Source organism: Triplophysa rosa, linkage group LG2, assembly GCF_024868665.1.
Source record: "Triplophysa rosa linkage group LG2, Trosa_1v2, whole genome shotgun sequence".
Taxonomy (NCBI): Eukaryota; Metazoa; Chordata; class Actinopteri; order Cypriniformes; family Nemacheilidae; genus Triplophysa; species Triplophysa rosa.
In genome coordinates this window covers 35118797-35129368 of record NC_079891.1, presented here as the reverse complement: position 1 = coordinate 35129368, position 10572 = coordinate 35118797, and the positions used below count along the sequence as shown (strand labels likewise).

Here is a 10572-nt window from a genome sequence, read left to right as displayed (position 1 = left end):
TTTTCCCACTGTGGTAGTCAATGGTGGCCAAGAACTGTTTGGTTAGAAGCATTCTTCCAAATATCTTTCTCTGTGTTTATCAGAACAAAGACATTGATACACATTTTGGAACAACTTGAAGGCGAGTAATTGATTACAGAATTTTAATTTTGGGGTGAACTGTCCCTCTAAAGCCAGACTTGTTGTTAATGATTGTCTACTCCAGTCCTGCAGGTGGCGCATGTGACCCGGAAGTTAAACACGCAAATACAACGTCAACTTCCACAGAGTCCAATGTAACAGTCATCGGATTTTTACTCTTTAATGTATTATTTTTATCGATTAAAATGGATGTAGTTATTTATATACTATCTGCGAGTATTCTGCTCATTCTCATACTGTTTGCTGTGAAATTTCGTGCGCGTGTCGAGACAGGTGAGTAAAATAAATGACTTTAATCTTTTGACAGATGCTACACATAGATGTATGACAGATGCTCACGATATCTGACAATAAAGAAATGTTGTGCATTTTACCATTTAGAGAATAAACGACAGCAAATGCAATCTTGCCAAGTCCAGTAATGTACTGAATAATAACGAGACAGGGACAATAAAAGTCTCTGAAGCTTTTATAACAACATTACACCCTGACACCAATGTGACGCATGTGAATACTTTAAGTTGGATATTTCTTTGGATGTAAACCTGTCGTGAGCATGTGACGTTCATATTTAACCTTAAGATCACTGTGTTATATTTTGCACGAGGAACACTACTTTTAAATGGACAGTTCACGAAAATTCTGTCATCATTTCCTCACCCTCGAGTTGTTCCAAATCAGGTGTAAATGTCTTTGTTCTGATGAACACAGAGAAAGATATTTGGAAGAATGCTTATAACCAATCAGTTCTTGGCCACCATTGACTACCATAGTAGGAAAAATAGCTTTATACATTTCTTTGTTCTGTTGAACACAAAAGAAGATATTTTGAAGAATGTAGGACAGCAAACCGTTCTGGGGCACTTTTGACTACCATTGTCATTTTCCTACTATGGTACTCAATGGTGATCAAGACGTGTTTGGTTATAAGCATTCTTACAAATATCTTTCTCTGTGTTCATCAGAATAAAGACATTAATACAGATTTGGAACAAGGTTGACAGAATTTTCGTTTTGTGTGAACTGTCTCTTTAAGAGGAAGGTTTTCTTAATATAATATCAAAGTGCATCCTTGCATTAAAACCATAGTTAATGTTTCAAAGGGCAAAAGGTTTTAAAAATTTCAGATTTCTTATATTTGTGATCTGGATGTGGTTTGTAAGATTTGGTCATTAAATGTGCCTGTCGGTTCAAAGCCCACATTGGTTGGTTGATTTATTAAGCTCAACAATGCACACATTTAACTGAACTGAACAGGTGGGAAATGAACTGCAGGTAGGACGGATGACATGTAAAGCCCACGTGTGGTGTTGTTGAAACTGTCGGTGTGTTTCTCAGCAGCAGATCGTGAGCACGCTCAGAATGTGGCGGTTAGAGCCGCAGCGCGTCCACAGGCGGCGGTGGAGGAACGGTCGGCAGGGATGCCCCGTCGCCGTAGAAACCTCCACAGCAGGGTGACTGCACAGCAACGGATACAGCAAAACACACCAGACGACGGTATTACCCATCAGTAATGATGAAGGTCAAAAGACAGATCATGAGAACCTAAAAATGTTTTAAAATAAATAAATGTGTTTCTTTCAGACATGACCAGTTCGTGATTACATTTATTTTGTGACGGAGTTCATTACAGAACCCATTTCTAACCGAACTCAATGAACTCTTCTCAGAGGCCGATCCTGTAGAAGCAGATGAGATTGAAGAGGACAGACATCCGTCTGAAGAACGTCCTCAAGCCGCTGGTAAAGTTGGAGCGAAGAAACAGAGGAAGCTGGAGGAGAAACAGGCTCGGAAAGCTCAGAGAGAGGTCCTGATCCCGCTGCGCTGACCCGTCTCACGTTCAGCTGAACTTTGCGTACTCGCCTGATATTTGTGTGTTTGTGTTGCAGGCAGAAATGGAGGAACGAGAGGAGAGGAAGAAAATGCAGGAGCTCAGAGACCAAGAGAGACAGAAAGAGGACGAGAACGAGCGACTCCAGGAGCAGAAACAGGTCTCCATTAATAAGACACAAGGCCACAAGTGCGAAATCCTATTGGTGAGATAATCCCCTGTGCTTCTGAACAGGAAGAGGAGTTGCGGCGAGCCAAAGAGGAGCAGGAGAGGAGAGAAGAGGAGGAGTATCAGAGACTGAAGGAGGCTTTTGTGATTGAGGAGCAGGGAGAGTCGGAGGAGCTCACGGAGCAGGAGGTGTGTGTCTGTTCATGTGCTCTCGCGTCCGCTGAAGGAAAACCCATTCAAATTGACAGTGTTTGTATGTTTGTTTACATTTCAGTCTCGTAACCTTTTGCAAGAGTTCATCGATTATGTCAAGGTAACAGATTACGTCTTACCTTCGCTTAAGCTTTCATTATTGTTGGACAGAAAACATCACAGACAAAGCGAAGACACGTCAGCATTCTTTAAAGCGACAGTTCACCCAAAAATGAAAGTTCTGTCATCGTTTGCTCACCCTCTCATCATTTCCATCCTTTATGACTTTCTTTCTTCCGCAGAACACACAAAAAAGATCTTTTGAAGTATGTTGGCAAGCGAACAGCACTGGACCCCATTCACTTCTATTGAATGGACACATTCTTCAAAATATCTTCTTTTGTGTTCCGCGGAAGAAAGTCATACAGGTTTGAAATGATGAGAGGGTGAGCAAACGATGACAGAACTTTCATTTTGGGGTGAATTATCACTTTAACACACATTCTGGTCACTTCTTATTGATTATTATCACAGTGTAATGTTTTATGGTTTCACATACGCAAGTTAAATGTTGATTCCGTCTGTCCTGTTCAGAAATCTAAAGTGGTTTTATTGGAGGATTTGGCGTCTCACTTTGGGATGCGCACACAGGTCAGTACTCACGTCCAATCCGTTAACGTCACGTGCTGCTCCTATTTCATCCCACAAAGAAATCGAGCCTAATTTTAGAAGAGACATTGTAATGCTCTCATTGTCATGTAGAGGTGATCATGTTATTAAAAATGTATTTATGTATAATGTTATTATTTTATTGCCTTTAATTCGTGCTGATAAAACGTGTGTGTGTTTAGGATGCTATTGCCAGACTGCAGGATTTGATGGCACAAGGTTCTCTCACAGGTGTGTGTTTATTTTGTGCATCTTGTCATTCTTGCCAAAAACTCAATTCAGTTCACATTCAGAATTCAATTCACATGGTCCAGTGACTGTTCTCGCTGTAATCTCTCTCTCTCTCTCTGCTTCTCTGCAGGGGTGATTGATGACAGAGGAAAGTTTATTTTCATCACCCCGGAGGAGCTGAACGCTGTGGCTGACTTTATCAGACAGAGAGGACGAGTGTCTATCGCAGAACTGGCCCGAGCCAGTAACACCCTCATCAACCTGAACCCTGACATCCAGAGCTCATAACCACACAGACTGAATTTAAATAAATACATGCATTACACGCAGATGTAAATAAAGTGACATGAATTATGTTTGTGAGCACACAAGCTTCGTGTCGTCTTATAATCTCGTTCCACTGTTTTTGCTGGCGTTCTTAACAGTACACACAGATTTCAGACACTCTGCTTCTGCTTAATGTGATGTCATTAATCATTTAAAGACCATTATGTACGACCTAATTAATATTCATAAGTTGATCTCTTTCTATTTTGTGATGTGACAAAATCCTGTTTAATGCAAAATCACAAAACAAAGTGCAATGCTTTGTGTTGTAACTTAAATGTAAACAGGCGACCTGAAAAAAATATTCTTTCACCTTTAACTGTTTGTGAACGATTGTGGCAAACATCTTGAAAAGCATGTGACGGATTGTATGCGGGGTGTTTGGCTTGTGACACCAATTTCCTGTTTTATCCGGAAGTCCAGCTTTTTCTGTTCGTGTGTTCGTCACGTGATCATGTTCAGTGGGAGGTGAGCTGGTCCCGCTGCGCCCTCTGCTGGTGTTTGGTCACAACATCGCCGCAAGAAATACAAGATTATCAGATTAGGTGTATAACAAATTAGGTTTGACTTGTGAATCTTAAATATGACACTGTTGGCTACAGGATTCAGTCGTGCTGTTTGAAAATAAAACATAGGATCCGGTTTCGCATGACAAACCGTCCGTAGTATGTGAATGCGCCCTCCAGAGGGCGCTGTGTCCTCCAGGCTTCATCGCATTTCTTCAATTCTGCTCTTTCAGGACAAACAAACACTCGCGGGCTCCTGCTGGTGCTGCTCCCAGTTCGCTCGCTCCGGAGACCCCGAACACCTGTAAAGTTTCAGCTGGTCTGAATCGGTTCTGGTGTGGTTCGAACTGGTGGTGTTCGTTCTGTCTTCTGGTTCAGGATGAGAGAGGAACGCGACGGCACAGGGCGGATCACGCTGTTTTTACGGTCTTGGATGTTTTTGGACGTGTGTGAAATGATGGCAGTGATATAATGCGAGTGATCCCCGTGGATCTGTCACTCTTGTATCCGTGTGTGTGCGCGCGCGCGCGGGGGACTCTTTGATCTGTGCAGGTGAGAAACACTGTATCATCTTCCTCGTGTGACGTCACCGCCCGTGTTGATCATTCGATATCTAGCTTATGAAATTGTGATTTGATGTAGGGGTTGTTATTATTAAATGCTTTAGTTTGTAGTGTTGATGACATCTGTGTGTGTTGTAAGTAGGGATGGGTATCGTTAAGATTTTAATCGATAAAGATACCGATACTGCTTATCGACACCGGTACTTATCGTATACTGTTATCGATACTACGCTCTATAATTTGATGCAAAAACACATGATGTGAAAAGATGTTAAACATTTTAAGTTTCTTTATCACAGCTGAGCTTTAGAACTGCTGTTTACAAATGCTTCTGAGCAAACAGAAAATGCTACAACAAAACGTGTTCCTTAGCATACCACTTACGGCACTTGGCATGTGCATAAGAGCACATAATAATGTAATTCAACATATTTACTTTACATCACTATGGTTATTTGGCTGGTAGACCGTATTTCTTTTTTCCTTTCTGGTTTTAGGTCTACATAAATTTAAGTACTAATTTCAAAGCAAGTAATATTTTTTTTAATTAAATGTACTATTTTTAATAATTTTACTAGCACATGTACTTCAATTTACTAAAGTAAGTAAATATACTCCGTGGCCGAATGATTAAAAACAATGTTAAACTTGTTTGTAAATAAAGGACTTTTATTTTGACGGGTTGCCGCAAAGGGGTGTTTGACGGAAGCTTCCTCGTTGTGAAACACGGACGCTGAAATCTTCACAAGCGCAACAATGCCACTCTTTCACTCATAAACACGCAAAACAAGCAGATTACAAATACATCGCGGAAATCACATGGCCCTAGATATCACACACACGTCGAGCAATCTTCGGCCATTCGGACATCATTCAGGGATGGAAAATGACAGGCAGCAGCAGCCTCTAATTCGTCATTTAACACCCGAATACACAGAGATAAAACAACTCAAGTATCGATAACAGTATCGTTTGTCATGAAGCTTATCGATACTCTGGTATCGACCCAATTATGTACCGGTCCAAAAAAGTACCGGTTCTCGGTACCCATCCCTAGTTGTAAGGCAGCCCGGGGCAAGTTGTCACAATTAATGGCTTTGTATCTTAGGTTTGAAATCAAACTAAACTAAAATGTAAACATCTTCGTGATTTTTTCTTTCATTTGAGAACATTGAAAGCACAATACTGTAAATGAAGTTTATTAACATGTTCTTGTCTCATGAGTAATTTTATATACATCAAGGTTGGGCGATGCTTTTGTGAATCTGTATTGCTTTTTTTTCATTTGCTGTAAGGTTTGTTTAAAAGCCCTGCAGTAATCTATAATTATATAAATAAACCCCAATGGTGTGACATCATGCCCCGCTTTCAACTCAAGATTTTAAGATGAATCTATACAGAAATCCTCTTTAGACCCAACTTGACAAACATTTATTGGATTAAAAAGTGTGACATTGTGCCCGAGTCTGTCATGCATGGATGCATTTTACCGTGGTACAGTCACGTGTCTGGACAGTAAAATTGCTGATGTTTCATTGCAGTTAAAGTGAACACACAAAAGCTCACGTGTGAACCTGTCTGAACTCTGTTTATAAGGTGAGATGCATTTTTCTGTGAGGATTATTGTTTTTTCATCTATGGCAGTCTTTTAACTGTATGTCCTTCTTCTCGGATCAGAATGACGCTGGCGTTGAGCCCTGCGGCCGTGTGTCAGTGCTTCACACTTGTGTCGCTGTGCACATCTATCGCAGACCCCAACTGGATCCAGATCCAAAACACTTCTCAAGCAAACGGCCAGCAGCTCATCTACGGCGTGGCTTTCACTATACACGCGTATCAGAATCGCACGGACACAGGTTTGAGCTTCTGTTTATAACCGGAGTAAAATCTCAACCGTGGTTCTGTGTCATGTATGTGACGTGTGTTCCGGGGTCTGTTCAGGGCCGCTGGGCGGGCTCAACGGATGGGGAATGTGGCTGCTGTACATGCTGGCGTGTCTCTGCTACAGCGCCGTCCTGCTCTCCAGTTTCTCTTTCCTGCTGGACTTCCTCGGCACAGCTGTCTCTCGCTCACGACTGGTGACATCACTGTATATATCAACAGGTGACGTAACACACTGAAGTATACAAGTGCACATGTGTATTAATCAAGTAACCAATAGACTGTAATGCTGGGTTCATACCAAACGCGATTTAAGTGTTTTGTGCAAGTAAATTACATACAAAGTCAATGCAAAGACGCGAGCTTGTGGCAGGCGGTGCAAATGACGTGAATCGGGCGGCACGATTGCAGCGAACACGCGTCAATCTCGTCTTCAGCGAAGGTGGAAAATATTTGTCAGATCGCGTCACTCGCGTGAAAATAACAAACTTTGTTCGCGTTTGGTGTGAACCCAGCATTACTCGCAGGAAAAGTTTGTTATTTTCGCCCGATTCGCACCTCCTGCCGCGAGTTCATGTCTATACGCGTCTTTGCATTGAATTTGTATGTAATTTACTCGCGCAAAACGCTTAATTGGAGTTTGGTGTGAACCCTGTGTAATAAAGAGCATGTAACATGATTGTTCTGCTGGGTTCACACCAAACGAGAACGATTGCGTTCCATGCTCTTTATGACTCGCGGGAAAAGTTAGTAATTTTCTCGTGAGTGATGCGATCTGACAATTATTTTCAACCTTCGTGGAAGACGAGATTGACATGACAATCGCACAGCCCGATTCGCATCATTCACACCGCCTACCGTAAGTTCGCGTCTATACGCGTCTTTGCATTGACTTTGTATGTAATTTACTCGCGCAAAACGCTTCATTGGCGTTTGGTGTGAACCAAGTGTAATAAAGAGCGTTACGTGATTGTTTGCGTTCCACGCTTATGCTGGGTTCACACCAAACACGAACAATCTCGTTCCATGCTCTTTATTACTCACGGGAAAAGTTACACATTTTCTCTTGAGTGACGCGATCTGACAAATATTTTCAGCCTTCGCGAAAGATGAGATTGACACGCGTTCAAGGCAGTCACGCTGCCCGGTTCGCGTCAGTCGCACTGCTTACTGCGAGTTCGCGTCTATACGCGTCTTTGCATTGATTTTTTATGTAATTTACTTGTGCTAAACGCTAATTGCCATTTGGTGTGAACCCCCTAAAGTGTTCCACACTTATGCTGGGTTCACACCAAACATGAACAATCGCGTTCCAAGCTCTTTATTACTCGCGGGAAAAGTTCGTTATTTTCACGTGAGTGACGCAAATTGACAAATATTTTCAACCTTCGCGGAAGACAATATTGACGCATGTTCGCGGCAATCATGCCGCCCAATTCGCATCATTCGCACCGCCTCCCTCGAGTTCGCGTCCGTACGTGTCTTTGCATTGACTTTATATGTAATTTACTCGCGCAAAACGTTTAATTCGCATTTGGTGTGAACCCAGTGTTATTGTCAGATCGCGTCACTCATGCGAAAATAACAAACTTTTCCTGCGAGTAATAACATGCCTGCCGCGAGTTCGCGTCTGTACGCGTCTTTGCGTTGACTTTGTATGTAATTTACTCACGCAAAACGCGAACGCGTGGCCATATTGTCTTCTGCAAAGGTTGAAAATATTTGTCATTTCACGTCACTCATATGAAAATAACGAACTTTTCCCGCGAGTAATAAAGAGTGTGAAACGCGATTGTTCGTGTTTGGTGTGAACCCAGCATTATTTTCAACCTTTGCGGAAGACGAAATTGACGTGCTTTCGCGGTAATTGCGCAGCCCGAGTCGCGTCATTCACACCGCCTACCGTAAGTTCGCGTCTATACGCATCTTTGCATTGACTTTGTATGTAATTTACTCGTGCAAAACGCTTAATTCGCGTTGGGTGTGAACCCAGCATAAAAGTGGCTGAAATGTATGAATTCAATTTGACATTTTTTTTGTAAAATCATGTATGATTCACATTGTACAAAAAGACGCACTAACCACCTCATAAACAGTTAAATACACTCTTCGTACTGACTGATCCGAAGAACTTTGTTAACGTTCGTTTTCTTCTCCCTTCCTGCAGCGTTGGACTGTCTGGCGGTTCTGGGTGTGTGTGTAACCTGTCTGTATGTTATTAAACACAACCTGCAGCGAGCAAAACACCACTCACGGTCAGACCGAACAGAAATAAACCCGTCCGAGCTGCTTGTGTCTCCGGGAGAGAGTCTGTACATTGAGCTGCTGGGTTTGATCTTCTCGGTAATGGCCTGTGCTTTTGCCCTCAAGGGTCGAGCGGAGCCCATCGCACCGCGTGATTACCTGAGCGTGGAAACTGAGGACAGTGAAACGGAGCCTTTGATTGGTGGAGCTGAGTGATCGGGTGGAAGAGGTTCACTTGATTTGTTCTGAAACTATTGCACAATAAGACTCGAGAGAAATGATACTGAGAGTGTCCGGTATCTCAGGAACATAAGGATCTTTCTGACACTGTTGGAGTTGAGATTATTGGAATTTGTTCATTTTAAGTTCATGAGGTAGAATGTGAATTTAATTTAATTGAAGCACTGGATGTTGAATTACAGGTTTAAACTGAAATGAAGGATTTTACTGAAGGTAAATAAATTTAACAAAGAAAATGAAATAAATCCAAGAACAAATTAGAAATGTACGCCTGCTTATGTTAATGTTGAAGAGCTTATGGTAAATTACAGCATTTGAAGTCTTTTTCACTATGCTCTATATAATGTATGCTAAATTATTAAATGAAGTATGTGAAAATATACGGTGCGTTTTTTTAGAAATACACATTTCTTTATATTCTAATGTTACGTGGGAATTTATTTATGAGTAATCGAAAATCAAAAAATGCATTTCATCGCAAGTAATCATGGTATAATAGTTTAACAAACTTGTGTTATAATTCTGCATTCCATTTCAAATTTTACAAAGTTATATTTAATACTGTGTATCATCTTTAAATAATCCAAAACCAAACAATGGCAAGAATTTCTCTTTTTAAATTTCCCACACTTGTTTTTTTACTCTTTCTGATCTGATGTTTATATCAGCGTGGTGATGACAGTGGAATCATGGGACGCTGAGCTCTGTGCTTTCATTTCTCAGTTCTCTCTCATTAGACTCCATCCAGCCTCTCTCTCTCCATCAGCGCTGCTTCGCCACCTGCTGTCACATGACACCCGCCCGAGCTCCAGTTGGATGGAGACCATCTCCATAGTAACCTTGAGAAATTGTTGATGTCACTGATGAATTTGTGAATGGGAAGAGAGAGGATAAAGATCTAACAATAGATGCTGACGTTTTATTCGGTGTAGTCAGTTGTATGAGCTGTCATTTTTGCTGATGTTGTTGGTCTAGTGTTTGTGTGTGCATGTTAAAACCACGATTACTACATCTGAGAATGACGGTGTGATGCACACACAAAGAAAAGATCGTGGATGATGTTGGACAAATGTTCAGCCTGAGGATGTGTGCCATGTCACACCATGTTCTCACTTCAGATCATGAAGCGACTGTATGTACTGATGTATGTGTCATGAATGGATCCTCTCCGATGTCTTGCTCTCAAATGGGTTTTATATGTGTGGCCGCTTTAAAAGCAGTGTATCGATTCTGTTGTTATTGTTGAAGTTATACTAAGTTATACTGCAGCTGCATTTACACACAAAAAGAATGTTTTGAATGCTATATTTACTTTATTTAGTTTGTATTATATTACTGTAGTGTCCCTCATTAAACCACCCTTTAAACAATGTTAGCGTGTCCTAACTGTGCATTGGTATTCTTTTTAATGCCGAAAGAAAGAAAAAGAAGGATGGATGGAAGGAAGGCAGGAGAGAGAGAGAGAAAGAAAGAAAGAAGGATGGATGGATGGATGGATGGATGGATGGAAGGAAGGAGATAGATAGATAGATAGATAGATAGATAGATAGATAGATAGATAGATAGATAGATAGAAAGA

At 41.3% G+C, this 10572-nt stretch overlaps 2 protein-coding genes across 4 annotated transcripts; both read left to right on the top strand.

Annotated features, from left to right (window-relative positions):
• Nucleotides 1-241: 241 nt before the first annotated feature.
• On the top strand, nt 242-10377 carry LOC130548198 (DDRGK domain-containing protein 1-like). 3 transcript variants are annotated; one of them, XM_057324853.1, is made up of 13 exons: nt 242-414; nt 1483-1638; nt 1812-1948; nt 2031-2132; nt 2207-2329; nt 2415-2453; nt 2927-2983; nt 3184-3232; nt 3363-4617; nt 6170-6224; nt 6306-6484; nt 6570-6731; nt 8677-10377. In XM_057324853.1, the coding sequence occupies exons 1-9, from the start codon at nt 327-329 to the stop codon at nt 3518-3520; spliced, it is 909 nt and encodes a 302-aa protein (XP_057180836.1). In that variant the 5' UTR covers nt 242-326; the 3' UTR covers nt 3521-4617; nt 6170-6224; nt 6306-6484; nt 6570-6731; nt 8677-10377. The 3 variants fall into 3 exon arrangements, with proteins under 3 accessions (XP_057180836.1, XP_057180828.1, XP_057180819.1); XM_057324845.1 differs by having other exon boundaries at nt 1480-1638; nt 8880-10377; XM_057324836.1 differs by having other exon boundaries at nt 1480-1638.
• LOC130564065 (transmembrane protein 127) lies at nt 6307-8969 on the top strand. Its single transcript, XM_057349947.1, has 3 exons — nt 6307-6484; nt 6570-6731; nt 8677-8969. The coding sequence occupies exons 1-3, from the start codon at nt 6307-6309 to the stop codon at nt 8967-8969; spliced, it is 633 nt and encodes a 210-aa protein (XP_057205930.1).
• Nucleotides 10378-10572: the final 195 nt, after the last annotated feature.